At 34.1% G+C, this 22,988-nt stretch overlaps 1 protein-coding gene across 1 annotated transcript in view; it reads left to right on the forward strand.

Annotated features, from left to right (window-relative positions):
- Positions 1-8,918: 8,918 nt before the first annotated feature.
- Positions 8,919-22,988, forward strand: part of LOC111045930 (fatty acid synthase) — a 53,171-nt gene continuing 39,101 nt past the window's right edge. Inside the window, exons 1-10 of the mRNA XM_039429550.1 lie at positions 8,919-9,278; positions 10,687-10,860; positions 11,582-11,782; positions 13,369-13,607; positions 14,830-15,063; positions 16,182-16,373; positions 17,674-17,799; positions 18,991-19,221; positions 20,469-20,658; positions 21,601-21,830. Coding sequence (XP_039285484.1) covers positions 9,116-9,278; positions 10,687-10,860; positions 11,582-11,782; positions 13,369-13,607; positions 14,830-15,063; positions 16,182-16,373; positions 17,674-17,799; positions 18,991-19,221; positions 20,469-20,658; positions 21,601-21,830 — 1,980 coding nt within the window. The 5' untranslated portion in view covers positions 8,919-9,115. The remainder of the gene's footprint in view (positions 9,279-10,686; positions 10,861-11,581; positions 11,783-13,368; positions 13,608-14,829; positions 15,064-16,181; positions 16,374-17,673; positions 17,800-18,990; positions 19,222-20,468; positions 20,659-21,600; positions 21,831-22,988) is intronic.

Raw genomic sequence — 22,988 nt, forward strand, 5'->3', positions numbered from 1 at the left:
ACTGTAATTATGAGTGGCCTCTAGCACTTTGCATTTTTTTCAGGAAGTTTTGTGCAATCATCCCAAATCTTTTATAGGATTTCATCATTCGTACAAAACGAATTTGATAAGGTGCGTACAGATATACGCACCGCGAACATGAGCAATTCACCTTTAATCAGCTGACTATATCTGTATTTTTACAGAAACGGTAAGATACATATATAAAAAGCTTGGCATCAGCTGATTAAAAGTGAATTGCTCATGTTCGCGGCGCGTAAATCTGTACGTACCTATAGAATAACCAGTTAGTTTATTGTCCTATCACCCGTACGAAACGAATTTGATAGAATAATCAGTGTATTGTTTTTTACTAGCGACCTTTTTCTGTTAGCAATAGATCTAGCAAACTTATTTTAATAGTAATACTCAAATAAACAATCAAGGGAGCATGTTCCCCTACACACAGACACGTAGTCTTGTAGGGGGTTTCCTTATATACCTTATTTGTAAATGTCTCTCCATTTTTATGTAACATTTTGGGAAATAAATTGATTCGATTTGATTCATGTACGGTCGTAGCCTAGCTAGCTCTGTTAAGATAACGATAAATAAATTGTTTTTATTTGATTCATGTACGCTAGTAGCCCAGCTAGTTCTGTTAAAATAACGATAATGAATGGAAGTTCAAAAATGTATCTTTTAATATAGTATATTTCAATATTTTTATCTCCGATTCAAATAATTTCTTAGTTCTTCTTCAATATAGAACAATCTGTGTGTATTTTTGGGTTCAAAATTCTATAAAATAACTTGATTAATTCAATATGAAGTGATAATTAAGTGTTATATTTAAATATAGTTTGATGATTTAATCTCTATAAATTCAAAATGTTTAGCTTGTATATATTTTTGAACGTTTTACAGTAGAAACATAACCTATTTTTTGGGCATTTTATTAATTTATCAAAATTTGGGAATGGAATAGATTTGGGTCAAGCCTGTTGTTCCTTCCTAATCATATTTATATGATTTGTGATTCTGTCCACGTATAAATAAAAATAAAATAAAATCTCATTTTTTTTTTTTGCTTCTTCTCCGTGTGTTGTTACGGGGTTTGGTATGAGGTTTAAGTAGGCCTGTCCATCTCTCCTATGCACTTAGTTAAAATATCAACTTGATGTATGAGATAAACGAACAAACCTTTTTTCTATATAGGACTTGGGAGTGAGAAGTAACACCTTCAGAATCTAACAGCACGCTCCGAATTTTAGTAGCCTACTGTCACACCGCGAAGAAAGTCCTTTGTTTCGTTTCAGCTAGTGAGGCATGTCGTACCTGAAAAAGTACATCACCATTGAAAATTTGTGGTTGCGCAGGTGACTTGCACGAGTTGCAAACGTGCAATCATTGTTGAGCGCTCAGATCAAGTCCAGTCCACTGCTAAACACCTCCAGCCTCTGGCCTGTATCACGTCCCATTATCCTCCTTACGTAATAGCAAGCTAGAGTCGCAGGACGCAAGCCCGCCTATATCTATATCCTAAAAACTATATTATTTGAGTAGCCTATATACAGTATCAGGTGAGTGGCCGTTTCCAGCTCCAGTGACGTCACTGGAACCGGTCCGCTATGACGTCATTCATCCGCTGAAAATCATCCGATGCATACTTTGGCGGTGCCGACCAATGGCAAGCCGTCTCTCACCGGTTCGATTTGTGTCTCTCGCTCGAATCCTTGAACTTCTTTCAAGTTGTGGCGGACGACCTTGTCGGCTCCCCCCCCCCTTGACAACCTCAGATCACGTGCTTTGCAGTCCTACAAAAACTACACCGCTCGTAAATAAACAAATTCCAGTCCTGCTGATCTGCGCTTTGTCTGTTGATGAGAGTCAGGTCCATTGTCTTCATTTTCAAAACAAATAATGATTTGGAGTCTCTATCTTCTACTTCTCAATGGATTATTGTCAAGTTAGCATTTGTATTGAAATGTGAAGATAAGAGAAAATTCCAAATTTACACCTAAAATTATACCCAGGTAAATAAACAAATTCCAGTCCTGCTGATCTGCGCTTTGTCTGTTGATGAGAGTCAGGTCCATTGTCTTCATTTTCAAAACAAATAATGATTTGGAGTCTCTATCTTCTACTTCTCAATGGATTATTGTCAAGTTAGCATTTGTATTGAAATGTGAAGATAAGAGAAAATTCCAAATTTACACCTAAAATTATACCCAAGACACCCTCGTCACCTACTAGAGGTTACATACAGAGGTAACACTAGAGGTGTAACACTACTGTGCTTCCACATAAAAATCGTGAACGCTTGTTAATGCTTGATGAATCTAAAATTGATCCACAATATTTATGGAAATTCGCTAATTTAAATGGCAAAAAACTATACAGAGGGAACACTTAATTGATTGTCTGTTGGTCTATTCTAATCTTGTATTATTTGTATTTCCAGAGTCTGTTTGTCCTATTATTTTATGGAAAATGAATTGATTGTTTGGTAGGAGTTTTGTATTCGAAAGGTGGATCAAAATTATTTACAAATATTATATCATATAGATAAAAGCGTAAGTTTCTTATGCTGTTGTTTCTCTATGATATTATTTACATCCGATAGCTCATCAAAAACAACAAAAAGAATACTTCTGTATAGACTTCGTAATATATTATAAAGTATTAGCACAGAATACAATATATTATAGGAGTTTTCTCTGGTATTAGTTTACTGGACTTGAGTTGAAAACTGAAACTAGATTCACTTCTCGTCTTACACCTACATTCTATAAAAATACAAATAGATCATTGAATATAATAGATATTAATACAAATGGAAACAAATCTCAAATGAGAGCAATACAATACATCTAGAACCCTTTGAAATTGAACCATAAACTTCTTTCATGTTATGAGTACTTTCAGTTTGAATCTCTGTATTTTGTGTTTGCAAACAGTTCAGAGGAATAACTGATTTTTTCCAATCGATCAAGTGTTACATTGAGAATCTTATCCTGAGAAAGTAAGGTTGGTGAGTATTTTATAAGGAGATAAGTACTAAACTTGTGACTTTTACAGTAATGTCGCGGTCAACGTTAACTTGCATGATGTAAACATTGCTCCGTTCTTAGTACGACTTGTACGATATGGCTGGTAGTTTAGGATCGTTCATTATCATTTCCGTATCAGCTTATCTGGATAACGTCCACTGTCTACTACTAGAGTCTAGTCCACGACTCTAGAAATTTATGTTTTTGTCTAGAAATATCGATTATAGGTTATTGAAATTGAAAACGATTAATCATAATCTGAATTCTTCTCATTAATTTCTCCAGAAGTTTGTCTGATGATAGTGAGCGATTCCGAGTTCATCCAAATCGCAATATTTATCAAAACCAGGTTGATAATATTTATTTTCAACTGAAAACTTTTGATATCCTTACTAGTTGAAGAAATCTCAAATGAAGAATGAAGCTTTTAAATCTCAAGGAGAACGACGTTTTCAGTCTAATGTTTCTTATTGTCAGAAAAATATTTTGTTAGAGTTAGAGTCCATTGTAATACAGAGCATGTTTTACTGGAATACCCCTACAAGACTATTCGTCTGAGTGTAGGGGGGGGGATTGTGAATCCTAGAATATTATTTATCACATCACGTTCTGTTCATCTGCTAAGAGTTGACCAATAACATTGTTCTCACTCCATGTTGTGATAGATAATTTATTTTTTATCTAATAAATTGTATTGAGAATAGATAAGATTTGAAAAAGACATATGGGTTATGGTGTTTTTTAACAAAAATAATATTATTATGCAGCAATGATTATAATTATTGTTGGAAAACATCATAACCCAAACCTCTATTTCAAATCTTATCTGGTCTTAACAAAATATTAGATAAACAGAATAGAAAAATGTTGGACAAAAAAAAATAATAGCAATGTTGAGGTCATCCAGTTCACACATGCGATAATTCAGTGACATAAGGTTTCTGACTGCTGCTGCTGAAAAAGCTACTCTTCATCAATGACAGTCGAAAATATAAGAGGACGGTTTACGTCTGCAGTTATAATATGCTGGATAGAAAACAACTTGGAAAATCTGTGAGGAGCAAAAAATACTGACTATCTTGTCTAACCAGTTGGGAGTTCGTCGTGAAGTCAGTGGACTTCTTTATAATCAGCAAGTCGCAATTTGTCTATCCTGATCCTAACACATTGACAAAACTCATGCTGCATCCTAATACGAAAAAGACATTTTTTCCATTCTTACAAGTTTTGATTTTGAATGATAAAATACAGGGAAACACTAATAAGCTATTAGATCTGCTTTTGAATGATTAAGTATGCGGAAAACAGGAGGGATGTATTTGAGAATCTGCCAGATTTGAGAATGTGGGTATGAAATAAACGGTCACTATATAGACTCAGAAGAAGGAAAGTGTTCTCCAATCCATGCTATAGGGTTGGTAACAACAGTTTTTGAGTTACATTGATTGAATCTTGACTCTTGTATGCTATCTTTTCTCAATTTTGAATGGAAAAGACTAAGAAATTGTCAAAAACCACAGATTTAATGATACTTAGAAAGACCGGTTTCGGTTATTACACCATTGTCAATCTCTGATAAACTATACTCTGATAATAATTACCACAATATCAACTTCTCAACTACACAAAAGTTTTCTCAATTTGCCGCATAATTATTTCTTCATATCAAGTCTATGAATCCTGCTTTATCAAAGATCAGTGTAGTGTAATTTGTAGTTTTGAACTGTGTATTCTCTCAACACAGGCCGTTATGAACTATTACTTTGATTGAAAGTATTGTTTCTTTCCAAAGTGCAACTTGCTGGTCTTGCAGAAGTTCAAGAAGTCTACTTTTGTTACATATATTGCTGTCAAATCAACTCTCCCCCCCCCTTATCAGACTTGAGGGCCCCTTGGGTGGAGAATGACCCGCAATCGAGTATGCTTGGCAAAAAAACGTAATCTCAACATTGTTGAAACTTTACAGCAAGAACCTATGAAGAGGCTCTACATGACCACCAAAATGTTGAGGCAATCCAGATTTTGGACAACTCAACATTCATGAGGAGATTGATAAGGAAGAAGCCAACAGATCTGGTGTAAACCTCCAGGAGAGCTTAGTGAAAGTGCAAAAAATTGATATATCAATTCAGTGCAGTGATTATGAATGAGCTATCGGTTGACGTGTGAGGTTCTTTGAATCCGTCCCTTCAAAAACATAAGCATAAAGCTAATTAGCATGAATGAGCTAATTTAAATTATACTAATTCATTAGTATCAGTGCCAGCACTAGACAGATATTGGAAAATAAAAGAAATTTATAAAAGAGCTTCCTTTGATGAGAGGAAACATACTGGAATTGATAAATATGAGGAGACACGTGCACGGTACTTGCCGCAGGACTTATTGGATCACTCAAAATCTGAACATTTGAAGCGGTGCATGTGTGAAATAAAGCAACTGCATGATTCACTGAAGAATAAAATGCGAAGTAAATAATTAAAACAAGGAGAAGCTATTACAAGATTATTCTTGTAAAATGTCTTGAAGTATTAATTTAAGCTAGAAAAAAACTGATCGTTAGTCCTAGTACTAGTAACAGTTATATTCAATGAAAAAAAAACACTGTTTCAAATACTGTCCATATAATCTCAATAAACACATTCATATCCAGTTTATTCCGTTCAACGTAGAAATTATATTCCTGAAACTGATTGACAGCTAGTCTCAAGCGCTGAAATACGCGGAAATACGTACTCAGTAGGGCGTGATGAATTCATCGTTGGCAACGTAGAGTGAAGGCTTCCAGAATCTCTATAGTTCTTATAGTGGGAACGATACTTGTTTCGTGTATGAAATGGGAGACGGTGTGAAGGTGTCAGGTTCACAGAGAATGCAGTCGGTCAAGGTCACAGCGGAAGAATTGCCAGATAATGGGAGAGAGAGTAGGAGAGCAACAGATGAGAAGCGAGTGTTAGAAAAAAATTATTGACGAGCAAGCTTTTATCTGGTTGAACGAGAGAGATAAGAGTGATATGGTGAAAAAATTGAGAGGAAAGAGAATCTGGAATATAGCTGGTTATCTGCTAAGAGTAGTATGATAATATTATCACAGTATGTTCAAGCTTATTTCAGTAAGAATAAATTATACTACTTATTGATTCATCCATTCATTAATTTGTCTATTTATTTCTATTCATTTATTCATATATTCCCTGATGAGTAATTCGTCAACATAGACCTTTGTAGGCTATAGGTTAGTAAAAGAGTTACTTCATCAGTGTTTATCAGTTCATCACATTGAAGTGGAGGACAGATCTCAAAACTATTCCTCTTCCCTATCAATTTCGAGTTATTCCAGAATCACCTTCTGTTTATGAACGGAGATACTCTCACTTCTATGCCTACGGGAAGAGTTTGTTCCCTAAGTTAAGTGGATCGTCAACATACACCTACGTAGGCTACAAGTTGGAAAAAGAGTTTCTTCATCAGGTCATCACATTGAAGTAGAGGACAGATCTCAAAATTGTTTCCCTTCTACATCAGTTCTGAATGAATATTATTCCAGAATCACCTGCTGTTCATGAACGGAGATACTCTCACCTCCAGGTCTACTGATATAGGCCGTAAATGAAAGTAGACATTAAGAAAACCAATCATGACATCATCCAACACAAATAATGCTCCACTATGCCATCAGCACGACAATACGCCCATTCTGTAAGACTCAACTCACACTTACGCGACTCAGGTCGAGAAGAGACTCGACTCTAGTCGAGAGCATGCGTTTTCAAATGGTGACAGTCGCGGAGACTGGAATTGACTGGTCTGAGTGTCACTATTTGGAAACACATGCTCTCAACTAGAGTCGAGTATCTTCTCGACCTGAGTCACGTAGGTGTGAGTTTGGCCCAATTGAAAATTTATACAACTTTCGACTTGGAATGCATTGAATTCCCCATCTTATATATGTTATACCCAAAGATATATAGAATGTGACATGAAAAGCTCACATACAAATACATTGGAGCTCACATACATACACATAGTGTACATTGTTATTTACATGACATTTCATAGTAATCTCTGGTTACACCTACAGTAACTATATTACCCATATAGTAATATAGTTACTGGGTAACTTTGGGTAATATATAGTTACTGTACCGTAGTTACACCAGGTCGGAACTTATTGTACTCACATTAAAGAGTAGCCTGTAGGTAGTTAATGAACTTTCAGATCCATCTCTAAAGGCTGTGCAAAGGCTAAGAATAAACTTTCAACTGGTGATATTTTTCAAAGTTTTGCAATTTGTATATCATCAAGCTATCAGAATAAAGAAGTTTTCTCAGGAAAACACTTTTTTCCGATCATTACTTTTTGAGATATGAGCGCCTAAAGCTCAAATTTTTGGGACAGAACATTTCAAATGCGATAAGAGATAAATCCATGAGATTCACAGGATTAATTCTTCATGGTATTGTTGATTTAATAAAAGCAAATGTTTTGAGAATATAAATTTTTGAGAAAGTTATCCAATTATGACCGAAAATAACACAAAAAGGTTTTTTGGGTCATTTTGGTAAATTGAATAACTTTATTAAAAATTGATATTTTCAGGAAGTTTTTGTTTTATTCAATCATCAATACCATGTAGAATTTATCCACTAAATCTCATGGATTCATTTCTTACCGAACTTGGAATGTTCTGACCCAAAAATTTGAATTTTAGGCGCTCATATCTCATAAAGTAATGATCGGAAAAAAATGAATTTTCGCGGATGAGTAAGAGAATGAATGAGACCAATCAATGGATTGATAGAAAATTGAAAATCATGGTTTTTGTTGGATTCAAGTATTATAGCACTCACAAGTTAGCTATCAGGTACTTTGAAGTTCACTTATTTCACACAGGACATTATTTCTTGTGTACACTCTCTTTCATTTTAGTAGATACAAAAATGATTCCGCTTTGTGGGGATGATGTAAATTTTTGCAGAGTTATAATTTCTCCTAGAATATAACTTCACCCGAAAACACATAACGAGAAGAAAATAATTCCAATAATAGTAAATTGAATCCTATATCTAGATAGAATGATTATTTCATCCTTTCTTAATTTTCTTTGAAATTGAAGTTCTCTGAGCTTGGCCGAAACCGTTGATAGCTTTCACATACTTATTAGTATTCATATTATTCCAATCTATTAACATGATATGACCATGTAAATAAATAACACTAATTTGGATAAAAAAATTACCCATGCCAGGAGAAATTAACAAATTTGGGAATTGAGAATGGAGACCTTCCCAATCGTTGATGTTGCAGTTATTAAACTGATTACAATGGAGTAATTGCTGTATACATTTATGATAATCATTGAGATAACATTGATTGATATTATCTTTGAGCGTGAGAGCTCCATACTCTAATCAAGAATGATTATAAGCTATAAAAGTGTTCAAGTTCAAGTATCATCAAATAATGGGAATATGATAGAAATGAATATGCATTTCTTATCATAATGTATAATCTATTCCAGTATGTAATAAACTCCTATTATGATTAGATAAACTTATGACTTTTTTGGCATGGGAATAATCTCGGATTATATATTTCTCCTATAAGATTGAGTCCCGGTTGTTCATGATATCGGTACCTTACCGGTCTGTCTTCTTTCCAGTTTAAAGTTTCACCTGTTTCTCTTCCATATCACATCATTGATATCCTAGGCCTCACTGATTTTTTCCTGGTATTAATAAATTATTAAAGGATTTTAATATCTTATGTGATTGTAAATTACTGGTTCATGGTGACTCATTATGCAACTCATTATCTGTGTGATTTATTATTTTCTGGAGGGATCAAATCAAAAGAAAATTTTTATTCGCATACAAACAATTGAGGGTCCTGCCAAACTCGAAGGTTTTTCGGCGGGTGCCCAGTTACGAAAATAACGATTTACAAAAGATAAATAAACTGAGACAAAATAAATATTATATAATTCATTGTGATTCAGTGAGACTATACAACAATATTGTAATGTAAATTATTTTCTCTGGAATTACTATTGATAACGTTTTGTAATTATTTGATTCGATTTATGTTTGCAGGCTTGCACGGTCTCCCCACAAGAACTGGTAAACTCAAGGACCTGCAGCATTTCGATGCCACCTTTTTCGGTGTGCATGCCAAGCAAGCGCATGTCATGGACCCTCAACTCCGTATGCTGCTCGAGTTGACACATGAGGCTATTGTCGATGCTGGTGAGTAAAAACAAATCTAAATTCAATATTTCACAGGCTATTGACTGCAATATCCTCTCCTCTTAGAGTCATCCTTGGAGCAACATTCTGGATTAATAGTTATGAAATATTATTAGTAGATTAATAATAATTATCGATGTTTGAAACATTCATGCGAGTAGTTACGTTTCAAAAGACCATGGTTGTGGTAGTAGGCTACAGACTATAAACTAGTACATTAACATCATTATCATTAAGTCAGTTCTGAAATTTTTGAATTATGTTTTGAATTGGGATGATCAACTTTTGAAATTATAATTTATTATTCTTGCTAATAAGCCGAAATCTATTTTACGCCAATTTAAAATTATCCGCCAACTCTGTGCAATCGATTCCGAACCACTATCGATAGTGCACTATCGATCGACCTTTAAAAAACAAAAACACAAACAGCTCAACAGACAACAGCTGCTCCAACGTGCTCCAACGGTCAACAAACACAAAGTCCCAGTCCAGTGTAGTTGTGTAGTACAATAAAAATAATATTAATTGATTTTGCATTTTGTACTGAGTTTTTATATTTTCTTCTTAAAATTCATAATAGAAATGATTGTTGAATATTTTGTGCTCGAAGTAAATGCATTATCTCTCTTGAAAAGCTAATTAATCTGTCACCTCAAGACAGTCAGCTTTTTTTAGGTTAGGATTTAGAGGTGCATCAACATGTTTAAAAAACATTTCGATCCAGTAATTTATAAATTCCTTATAAAAAATGCATTAGTATTGATCTCAGCTATCTCAAATATTCCATTCATTATAATATAGAAATGTGTATAGTGTCTATTCACAGGTTTTTACGAAGGTTAGTTCTGTTAGTAATTGACCGGTAAGGAGCTAGATCTTATATTTATAAAAAAATAATTTCAATTTTGACTTAGGCATAGGTAGCCTACTACTTAATATTGTCAGCTTATTATACAGTGCTGTTTGATTATCAAAAATTAGCTATTCTACTGCACTGTTATAGCATGTAGGCCTAGCCCAACTTTCTTAGGTACTAGGCCTACAAATTAATAAAGTAATCTAATTTTATAATTTGTCACACTATTGAAATATCAAGAAAATTGATTGAAATTGCTAATTTTTATGGAATAATAATTAAGAGTTGTAAGTATAGCTAGTGAGCATTTTTATATTGAAATAAAAGGAGTTTCATTGGGCTTTAATTGGCCTTGTGGACAGTTTGAGAATGTTTCATTTGGATTGTAATTTCAGCTACAGAGCCACATGATAAAAAACATATGCAGTGATCTCAAGTTAGGCTATTTGTTTTTCATGTTATAAAGTTGGACGAAGTCTGTGTGGTAAAACTCAATCATCCTTGATTATTTGAGAACTTGGAATTTTCAAAATTGATTGCGTTTTTCAGGTATCAACCCAGCTGATGTTCGTGGATCTCGCACTGGTGTATTTATTGGTGTGTCGGCCAGTGAGTCCGACGAATTCTGGACCATGGACCCCGAGAAAGTCAACGGATATGGTCTTACAGGTTGTTGTAGGGCTATGTTCCCCAACAGAATCTCTTACACTTTTGACTTCAGTGGTGAGTAGATCAAGTACCTCTATCATACTAGAATTATACTCCGGGTCAATATTTTGAATGAGATATAAAGCACCCAGTTCTTTCTCGAAGTGTGTGCAATTTAGCTGTTCAAAGCCTCCTCCTTTCTTAATATTTCTCGGTTTTTTGGACACAATTTTAAAATAAAATTCGAGCAAGCTGAAAGACTATCGTACCAAATAAGTTTAGGGATAAATTGGTTACATTATTATTGCCTAATAATAAAAAAATATTAATCTACAAATTGAAAAAAATAGCCTAAACTTTTGTGTGAATAACTATCAGTACAATATCCTCTAAAGAATGATCACGGCCATTTGTCGCGTACTCCAATGGCTCAGTCAGAGTAAGTTTAATCAACCATTATAGAGTGTAGGCTAGTATGCAGAAATGACTCAATCCTACCAGAGACAAGAAATATAGCTTATCCTTATCCTTTATATAGCTTATCCTTATCCAAATATAGCTTATGCTTATCCTTTATCCATGATCCTACTAATCGCACTGTTTATTTATGTCCATGTACTCATCTCACTAGGCAACTCAATAACAACTGAAATGTGTGCTATTCAGCAAGAAATTCAGCTCTTTATAAAAATATAAAGAAAACAAATACCAAGTTAGTAGGTAATGTAACTGTCAACTTATTGAAATAAACGAGAAGAAATTAATATGATTCAACCGTGATGTCTGCCTGTTTCAGGCCCCAGTTACGCCATTGACACAGCCTGCTCGAGTAGTATGTTCGCTCTGCAGCAGGCCTACGCCGCCATGAAGTCAGGCCAGTGCGACGCCGCCATTGTGGGAGGAGTCAACCTCCTCCTCAAGCCCACCTGCTCCCTGCAGTTCCACCGACTCAGCATGTTGTCGCCACAGGGCATGTGCAAGGCTTTCGACAGCTCAGGCAAGTGCAAACCAACTTCTGGTACTCATAAGATGAATCCGTAAAAATCTCATAAAAATCAATCAAGAAATGTATAAATCAAATTTTCAAGTTTCTTCCAATAAAATTCAGTCAAGAAACTTATAAATCAATTTTTCAAGCCCCTTCCAATAAAATTTCTGACACTATTACATGAATGAAATAGGTTTTGAATTATGATTGACATGAATAAAAGAGAGCATATTTCTGTGAAATTCAATACTGAATCACTAGAATGTTGTATAAAAATATTACGAATTTATTAAAGTACAGTCAAAAGGCCTACCATTGATCGATTTCTCACCTTGCTGAATTCATCTTTGCAACTGTTCCAAAGCTCTTGTTAGAAGCTCAAAGCTCAATGTGTTAATTTTGATTTTTTTCTAATATCAAACATAGTGGTTGTACAAGCTAAAATTATCCTCCCGTAGCCACAAAACCATCAGAAAATAAACCATCAGTTATATTACGGAGGTACAATTAGTTTCGTACAATGCAAATTATTGTAAATGTATTGTTTAGGTTTAGTTTAGTTTCATTTCGGCAAAAATCACTACATAGCCAGGCCATGCTTGACATTTCAGGGATTTGAGATATGAATATATAATACCATAGAAAAAAGATAGCATAATAAGATATCCCATATAGGTATAGGTCGTTTATTTTCCAAATTTCAAGTCGATATTTGTTAACTCAAGCCGACTACTGTCTATTATTACTGTTTTGTCCGGATTTGAGAGTGTAAGAACAGCACAGTAAGACTACCAGCATCACATAGCTTCACGAAAAAGAACTACTAGGACTATCGGCTTGAGTTAACATTTAAATTTAAAACATTTAAACGCCTCATACCATGGGATATCCTGTTATGCTATGTTTTCACTTTATTTATTTAGCTAGTTATTCAATCATTCATAATTACACAACTTACAGAAAAGTACAGGCTTATAAGCCCAAAACGGTTCCAATTCTAATTTATACAACAGTCCAAATGTAGCTAGGTTATGTATCACTTCAAAATTCTTCAATTACACACTCAATTTACAATTCAAATATTCAAAAATCATTTTCAAATTGATAAAATACTTCTAAATTGAATTAAATGAATTACAAATAGTTGGAAAATTCAAACTTTGAGAAACAAACTATAAAATTTTGAGACCGAAAAGACAAACACACTATTTAGAACATTTCACTTTACACTTTGGTATAACTTGGTATTATACAATTTCAAATATCCAATGAAAGCTATATAAATAGAACTAAGGACTTCTGCCACTGCTAATATTGACCGAAGAACTAAATAGAAGGATATTTGAAGAATGAAACTGTCCAAAAATTGTGGATAGTCGGTCCACATTATAGTTCTTCGGTCATTTGCAGTAGCAGAAGTCCTTATTTCTATTTATATAGCTTTCATTGGATGTTTGAAATAATTATTATACACTAATAATAATTCAGCAGTTGTTTAACAGCAGTTGTTTAACAGCAATTTCTGATAAAATCTCTCATCTTTACATCATGTTATGAGAGAATAATACAAATTAATTTTGTGGTGTTGTGAACAGGTAACGGGTACGTAAGAAGTGAAGCCGCCGTAGTGATCTACCTGCAGAAGGCCCAGGACGCCAAGCGTGTGTACGCCACCATTCTGAACGCCAAGACCAACACTGACGGCAACAAGGAGCAGGGAATCACCTTCCCGGCCGGCCGCATGCAGAACAAGCTGATCCGCGAGACCTATGCCGAGGCCGGCGTCAGTCCAGCTGATGTCGCCTATGTTGAGGCCCACGGTACCGGAACCAAGGTATCTCATCGAATTCACGAAATGTATTTCATCATTACTTGTGGGGAGTCCGGTCTCACAAGGTGTCAAACTATCATGTGATAACTGAAAAAAGCTTCAATAATTAGCATAAATAATCGGATTTGTTGTTGGACACACGAAAATATTAGTAGTGATTAGAAAACATTGAAAAACATTATGTTACTGATGAAATCTGGAGAATGTGTTTACAATTAAACCTTGACACGAGTCATATTTGAATTGTCGGTAACACAAAAATATGAGTAGAAATCAGAAAACTGAAAAATTATAGTAAACATTATATTAATAATGAGAAGCTTCACTAAACTTCTCAGACTCTGACACGAGTTTTATTGACTCAAAACAAAAGTTTCATTCGGTGGAACCCCAATAAATAGTCTATTTGGATGAGAAAACTGCAATCCCACAATCTCAATCGAGATATTACGAGTAATAATCAGTTTACTTGAAAACTGATGAAAATCATGACTAATGATGAAAAAATCTTAAAAATCTCATGATATATTTCATAATCTCATTATAAGTCTTATTGACTTAAAATTATAATTGGAAAAATAATATAAAAGTAGATTTATTTAGTGGAACCCTAATAAACTTTTATAATGTTTTCATCTGCAATAGCCTGGAAAATACTTGTACATGACACTCAATATCCTTATTGAAAGCTCCTCACATTGATTCTCTATGAATGTTTTCTTGATCCCTGAGTTACGCCTCAATATTAAGGCACAATTCTATTTCATTTAGTCTATTTTCATTTGTAGAGGAATGTTGTACAGTAATGAGCTTGAAAAATATTCAAAGCTTATCTCTTCTCCACTCATATTTATGTTATCCTATCTCTTGCTTGTCTTATAAAATTTGATGTAGATACAATCATGGAAAAAGAATAGCTTTCAACATTTTGCTAACCTTTTTTCAAAAAATAATATGATAGTATATGTTTATGAAATTGATTAAATTACGATCATTTGTTATGAATAGGTTGGTGACCCACAAGAAGTCAACTCGATTGCACACTTATTTATTTATTTATTCATAATGGAGACAACGGGTTTCCCTAAATATGTCTCCTCTACAATACAAATTTTACATATACGAATGGGAAAAAATGATGAAAAATAATACAGAAAGAAATAAATAATTATATATATGTTTGTAAAATCGATTAACTGATAATTATCTCTTTTGTTATCGATAGGTTGGTGACCCACAAGAAGTGAACTCGATCGCAGACTTCTTCTGTAGCAAGGACAGGTCATCGCCGCTGCTGATTGGATCTGTGAAGTCGAACATGGGCCACTCGGAGCCAGCCTCTGGACTCTGCTCCATCGCCAAGATCCTTATCGCCATGGAGAACGGACAGATCCCAGGCAACCTCCACTTCAAGAGCCCCAACACCGACATCCCCGCTCTCAACGACGGACGTCTGCAGGTACGCTTTCCCATTCACCCATCTCCTTGATAACCTTTAAAGATATACTGTTTATATTCCAAGGTCATAATCCATCTAATATGAGATGTTACATCTCTGAGATTTTACTTGTCAAATAAATCAAATCAAGACTTAGATTACAAGTCTATATAATGTCATATTATTGTCATATAATGACAATGATACATGAAGAAAAGCATAAATTATATATGCATCTTGCAAATACCTCTTGTAAGAGTTTAGCATCTCTTGAAGGAACATTTGAAAAGAAAGTGGTTGAGAACAATAATTTTCTAGAGTAATAATGCTATTATTCATCCGATAAGTAGTGTCTTAGGCCCGCCGCAAAGTAGACCCACGCCACTCCAACACACGCCGTGAGATGTTTTGTAAACTATTGCTATTATAGCTAATATAGCTATCATTGCTATTATAGCAATGGTTTGCAAACCCTCAAGGCGTGGGTTGGAGTGGCGTGGATTTGCGTGGGTCTACTTTGCGGCGGGCCTAATTCACAGCTAATGCCCATATTATTTTCATTCTTCCTAATTTTTTATTATAGTAAGTTGAACAACTTGAACCTTAGAAATTTCGAATTCAAGTCTAGAATAGAATACTTGAAATCGTCACAATCATCATATTATTTTGATTAAAATAACGAGAATATGGCTCTAATTGGTAGGCCGTTATCAACCCCTTGGAAAAAGAATTTACCAGTAGTTGATAACGATTTGATCAACCGAAACTAGCTTCTGATTATCTCACAACTTACTTTCAATAAATAATTGGTTGTTACAGTTGCAAGTACTTACATCCTACTCAATATAAATGTCCACCACAATATTATTTCCTATACTAAACAGGAGAAAAATACGCCAGTAACGGATAATATTCAATTATTTCACTATTGAATAAGAGGAAATATGTACGTGGACAACGGACAATGTTCAATTGAAAACAACTTTTTTGGAACTTCTATTTATCAAAAATCGGGAAAGGGACAGTTTTGGGCTTAACCTGTTGTCCTCTCCCAAACATTGTATACTATTTGTGCTTGTATTTAAATGAATAAATTGATTATAAAACAAATGAATAAATAAACATGCATCGTGTTACAGGTTGTCCACAAGAACTGGCAGTGGAACGGTGGTATCGTCGGAGTGAACTCGTTCGGTTTCGGAGGTGCCAACGCCCACGTCATCCTGCGCTCCAACCCCAAGCCAAAGGTGCCCGCCACCCCCGACCCACTTCCCCGTCTCGTCCCCATCTCCGGTCGTTCTGAGGAGGCTGTCAACGCCATCTTCGACAAGGTAAGCATCACTCAAATCTTTATTTCATTTGTAGAGATAATTAAATTTCATACAAACCAAAAATAACTGTGATGCCTAGTTTCACCACCTCTTTCAAGATATTTGAACACGAACAAATCAAGTACGGTTTACTAGTGGACTGGGAAATAATATGATGTCTATGGCGATAGTTACTAACGTTAATTCCAGTGCACACTTGTAAAGCGCAGCCATCTTGACCATGTTCAAAATGTCTTGTCTGAACTTGGTGAAACGGGCATAAGACAAAATACACTATTATAAAGGTGGGTGTTCGTTTGTGCGTAAACTTCCGACTTCGACGACGACTGGCATTGTTGTCTGATGACATTCATATTGTCCAAATTTCAAATGTGCTAAAACAGCTCATCAAATAATTGTCTGTTATTTCTGTTATTCATTGTCTAATAAAACATTTCGAATAATATCAACATATTGCCATTTAAAAGTATAAACCCAACTTCCTCCTATAAAACAAAATTGAACATAATCTTTCAAGTCATTTAGACAAATTGAAATCTACCTAATCTGAGATCCTCACCCTGTCGTGGTCGACGACGGCATTTATGCACAAAGAAACCCCCAGCTTTAGAGGTAACCATGAATTATACATGTAGAGAAGTACTCTCAATTATCAGATTTAAATACAATATGTGACACAGTTTCTATCAATGAATTTGTTTCGCAAGTGGAATAATTACTATAGTATTGAAGTCAATCTATTATATTTCACATAGCAAGCAAAACTGAATATTTTCCGAATTGTATTACACTTGATATTGTAAATTTAAATTAATCCTCAATAAGAGAGAAACATGTTTTGTGATCATCAAACAATTCAATCCTTTTTGTGTAGTTGAGAAGTTGATATTGTGGTAATTATTCATATTGAATGTAAAAGACTGAGAAATTGTCAAAAAACAACTGATTTATTGATAATTAGAAAGACCGGTTTCGGTTATTACACCATTGTCAATCTCTGATAAACTCTCTGATTGTTTATCAGAGTTAGACAATGGTGTAATAACCGAAACCGATCTTTCTAATTATCAATAAATCAGTGGTTTTTTGACAATTTCTCAGTCTTTTTCATTCAATTCAATCCTTGTGTTTATTTAACAATTTGATCCTTTGATCCTCAGATTACACCTCTTAATTCTGTAAGTGCAATTTTTTCATCTATATAGTTCTCTTCTCTACATTGTACAAAAGAAGTAATAGAAACTCTATCTTTTGAAATCTTGAAAATGGGATGAAAGCTGATTGTTCGTTCTATTCTCAGCTGGAAACTCTGCCAAAGGACGACGAATTGTTCGCTCTGTTCAACAACATCCACAGCTCCAACATTCCAGGACACGGTTACCGTGGATACGCTCTTCTCGGCGACAAGCCACAACGTGAAATCGAGGTAAACGAATAGTTTCTAAAACAACTAGATAAATAAGTTTCGATATATCATCCAAATAGTAAACAAACTATCATTGTACTTCTTATTTCAAATCAATCCATGCTTCCTTGTTCTTCTGTTTCACGAATTAGTTTCAAGTCATGTACATATGCATGTGCATTCCACTCCACTCCCCAGATTAAGTGTGCATTCCAAATAGTTTCTAAAATTATTTCAATCTTATGTTTCTAGTATTCCTTGACGTGAGAGATTCAGCTCACATCTCGTATTATCAATGCTTATAGTGATGAAAGTAATTTCCTTACCTTGGATTCTCAAATATTATCTGGTACACGTCAGTTTTTGAACATATTTTTTGTATGAATAGAGGATAAAGTATAATAAATTTTTCTTATTTTTCTTTATTTAATGCTACACAGAACACAATTCATTAAAATGATCGGGGAAGGACCAACAGGCACAGCTTAAAACTGTTCCTTCCCCGAATTTTGATTTATACACTATAGTCCAAAAAGTTAAACTTATTTTCTGACACCAGATAATGGGATGAATAGGATACATTGAACTAGTCGTGTCTCAGATAAAATAAAAAGGGTTCTAGTAATAATTGAAGTTATGCTGAGTACTAGGTACTATTAATTTTAGCTACAATTATTTTCTTAGTCTCAAAGAAAATAAAAATGGTACTAGTAACTCTATGTAATAAAACAATAATTCAAGTAGCCCGATTGAAATAAATGTGAACATCATTTGTTGTTTTGTTTGTAAATGTGTTCAACGGAGACAAGAGTTCACACTGGTTCACAGTGTGGTTCTACATCATTCATAAAAAATAAATTTACATTTCTATTTCTATATAGCCTATATATACAGCCTATTTCTCAATCTACAAAACAAGGTAATAATATTATAAATTGAATAATCTATAGGATTATTCTACAGTGATACAATAGAATAATCTATTGAATAAGCTATAATATAATATAGTCTATACAACCTATTTCTCAATTTACAAAACAAGGTAATAATATTATTAATTGAATGATCTATAGAATTATTCTACAGTGATAGAATAATCTATAATTAATATAGCCTATCTTTACAGCCTATTTCTCAATTTACAAAACAAGGTAATACTTTTATAAATTGAATAATCTGATATTCATTTCTCCATTTTTTGTGTGTGTTCAGGTGTTCAACGGAGACAAGAAGCCAGTGTGGTTCGTGTTCTCGGGCATGGGCAGCCAGTGGGCCGGTATGGGCCGCGACCTGATGGTGCTCGAGCCATTCGAGAAGGCCATCAAGAAGTGCGCAGACGCACTGCGCCCTGAGGGACTCGACCTCCTCAACATCATCCTCAAGGGAGATGACTCCACCTTCACCAACGTCCTCAACTCGTTCGTGTCCATTGCTGCTATCCAGGTACTCTTTCAATTATGATCTAATATGAATGAATTTCATTGAAAAACAGTGGGTAGATTGAAGAAAAACAAGAATGTAGTAACTAGTACCATAGAGAAACAATAAGTAGATATGCCATGGTATAGGGCGTTTATGTCGCAACTTTCACTGTTATCTCAAGCCGATTACTGTCGATTTTTAATGTTTTGTTGGGGTGAGAGTGTATGAACGGCACAATATGAGAGACTATCAGTGTCTGACAGTATGACAGTATGGTGATATGCATATAATATGGGATCTTGAAAAACATGTAGGGAACTTGTATTTATACAACCATGAATTATTCTCACAGACGTGTGTTGAATAGAGTCCAAATGGAGAGTAGTCTTATAATTTCTCCAAATATTAAAGTTTTGAATAAAAAAATATTTTTAGACCCATGAAACATATTTGAAACTTCAATATCCACATCGATCAATAAAAACAATCATTTACTTCAAAGCCAGTTGAAACAGTACATTATCATTACTTATATTTGGCCTGATGTTAATAAAGTAATTAATTGTCTGTAATATTCACAAAGTAATCTGCATTTTTTGTACTACATGCTTGTACATATCAGTTCTCATATTGGGTGTTTGAAAAATACATGATATATTCCTCCTCAAACAATACTTGTTGCTTTCAAATATTCTCTATTTATAAAATAAAATTATAGTAACTTACCCTTAAATTAATAAAATATTAAAAACTAAATTAATAAAATATTAAAAATTAAATTAATAAAATATTAAAAACAAGAATATAAATTGTAACGTAACTACTAGCTTCGGTGATCACACCATCGTCAGGTTATAAAAAAAGAAAGTAGCCCTGAATTCATACATTTTAAAAAATATTCTCTATTTATTATTATTAATTATTATTATTATCAAACGAAAATCCAAATTAAACTCTGTAATTCACCCCGAAGACTTCTGCTACTGCAAATATTGACAACAGGGTAAACTCAGTAATAGGCAATATCTCTGTAACTCCCATCTCTATTTTCTATTTGCTTAGGCTATCATTTTATCCCACAACATGAAGACTGCTTCAGTATTGCAATACTTCAATCTACAATTCATCTATTGGTTAATTGGAAAAATGTTATCGACAATTACAGGACTATAGTTTTGTTTTCAGATTGATTAAATTTAGATAGATAGACATGTATTCCTTATTTTTGTATTATCGAGCAAGATCATAATGATTTACGTCTGTTGTAGGTGGCTCTGGTCGATGTTTTGAACTACGTTGGCATCCACCCTGACGGCATTGTCGGTCACTCTGTGGGTGAGTTGGGTTGCGCCTACGCTGATGGCACTTTCACCGCCGAACAGACCGTGTTGGCCGCCTTCTGGAGAGGTCGCAGCATCCTTGAGTCCAAACTCCCAGCTGGAGCCATGGCTGCTGTCGGTTAGTTCATTTTTTATCATTCAGTTCAACTAAAATAAAATTATGTTTATTTTGTACTAAAATTGTATTGGAATTGTACCTACACGTGAAATTCTAACCTTATCTCGGACTGTGTCTATGAATTTGGAAGAGAAATAGCTCAAGGACTACCTTATTATTATATCTACCAATGTTATTACATCAGTATCAGTTGTATTGTACATAAATAAAATTAACTTTATCCTTCAGAAATCAACGTTAAAAAACAACTTCCTTCTGAATGTTTTATGTAAAATTATTCTTTATATTAGATAGAATTTTACAATATTACAAATTTGGGTGAATGCCTGTTGGTTCATCCAGAATTTTGAATTTTCAATTATTATTGGCGATAAATTAATTTTTAACTATTTTTCATCAATGCATTAATAAATTGATATCATAAAAGGCATTGTCTTCGTTATAATTAAATAATGGTCAAAAGAAGCGCAAGATTGAAGCGTATTCATTTTGATAATGTACTTATTATAAATGAATAAAGAATATTCAATTCAAAATATCTATTCAATCATTCAAATAACACAACTACCAGAAAAGTACCAAAGGCTTAAACTGAAAATGGTTCCAATTTTAATTTATACGACAGTCCAAATCTAGCGTACCAGTTGTAAATCTAGCGTAACATATTCGTAGTATCTATCAACATATCATATATATTTGTCTCTGAATATTTATTTGAATTTTTTATTGTATAAAACACTATAATCATAATATAATTATGACATTAGAGGAAAAACTAGGCAGATCCTGTACTATTTCTATCCAAAAATTTTGATAAAATGTTAATGCTGTCTAAAGTTTAAGGTTATGAATTCACTCACTGCTTCGTTACTTTATTTTCGGTCCAGGAATAATGATTTGAAAATTTAGAATTTTAACCAAAAATATTTGTTTTTTGTACAGGTCTGACCTGGGAAGAGACCAAGGCCCGCGTGCCAGCCGAGGTGATCGCCGCCTGTCACAACAGCAACGACAGTGTGACCATCTCCGGTCCACCCAAGCAGCTGAGCGAGTTCGTGAAGCAGCTGCAGTCAGAGGGCATCTTCGCCAAGGAGGTCGCCTCCAACGGAGTCGCCTTCCACTCCAAGTACATCGCCGACGCCGCACCCAAGCTCAGGGCCAGTCTTGAGAAGGTCAGTGATCCATTCACCTGAATAGAATTGCAATCTTGTTCCTTGAAGAACCCAGATTAATGCTGCTTAAACGTTGAAAAGAAAATAACAAGTAATAGATAATTATATAGACGATTATATTTATTTGATACAAAGAAAAGCTCGAAACCTTATATCATAGGGAAAAGATAGCATAAGAAGATATCTCATGGTATAGTGCGTTTATGTTCCTTTTCATTGATAACTCAAGCCGAGTCATAGTAGTTATTTTTCATGCAACTATGTGACGCAGGTAGTCAGTCTCTCATACTGTGTCGTTCTTACACTGTCATCCGGCCAAAACAGTAATAATAGACCGTAGTCGACAGTAATCGGCTTGAGTTAACAAAAAAAAGGCTTGAAATTTGGAAGATAAACGACCTATTCTTATATTCATATATTTATTCACAAACAGAAAAAATATGTGTTGGAAAACTGGTAGAAGCTCAGTCTTGAGAAGGTCAGTGATCCATTTTTCTGAATAGAACTCTGCAATTTTTCGTTGAAGAAACTACACCAACGAATTTAAAACTTTTAGAAGCAAATACCTAGTAATAGTGATGTTCATCTATTTGATACATACAAAAAGTCACAGTCTTATATTCAATTATTCATCCATTTTTTATTCTGAAATATGTGGAGGAAAACAAGTAAAAATAAAGTCTTGAGAAGGTCAGTGATCCATTTATCTGAATAGAATTACAATTATTGCTCGTTGGAGAACCCCACATCAATGAAACTCAAGCAGATACCAAGTAACAGTCATTATTGATTCATTTATTTGATGCATAGATAAGCTCACAGCCTTATATTCATTTATTTATCTACATACAGAAATATGTGGATAAAAACAGGTAAAAACCCAGTCTCAAGAAGGTCAGTGAACCATTCAACTGAATAGAAAAAATGATATATTGTTCGTTGGAGAACCCAAATCAATGCAGCTTGAAAGCAGATACCAAGTAATAGTCATTATGTACTTATTTATTTGATTATTTGATACGTAGAAAAGTTTACAGCCTTATATTCATTTATTAACTTACAAAAATATGTTGACTGTGGAGTCAAGCATGTGAAAACCCAAAAATAGCCTCCCTAACTCAAGGTAAACAATTTCGAATGATTTGCTATGAAAATATT

This window comes from Nilaparvata lugens, chromosome 5 (genome assembly GCF_014356525.2).
Source record: "Nilaparvata lugens isolate BPH chromosome 5, ASM1435652v1, whole genome shotgun sequence".
In the NCBI taxonomy this organism is placed as follows: Eukaryota; Metazoa; Arthropoda; class Insecta; order Hemiptera; family Delphacidae; genus Nilaparvata; species Nilaparvata lugens.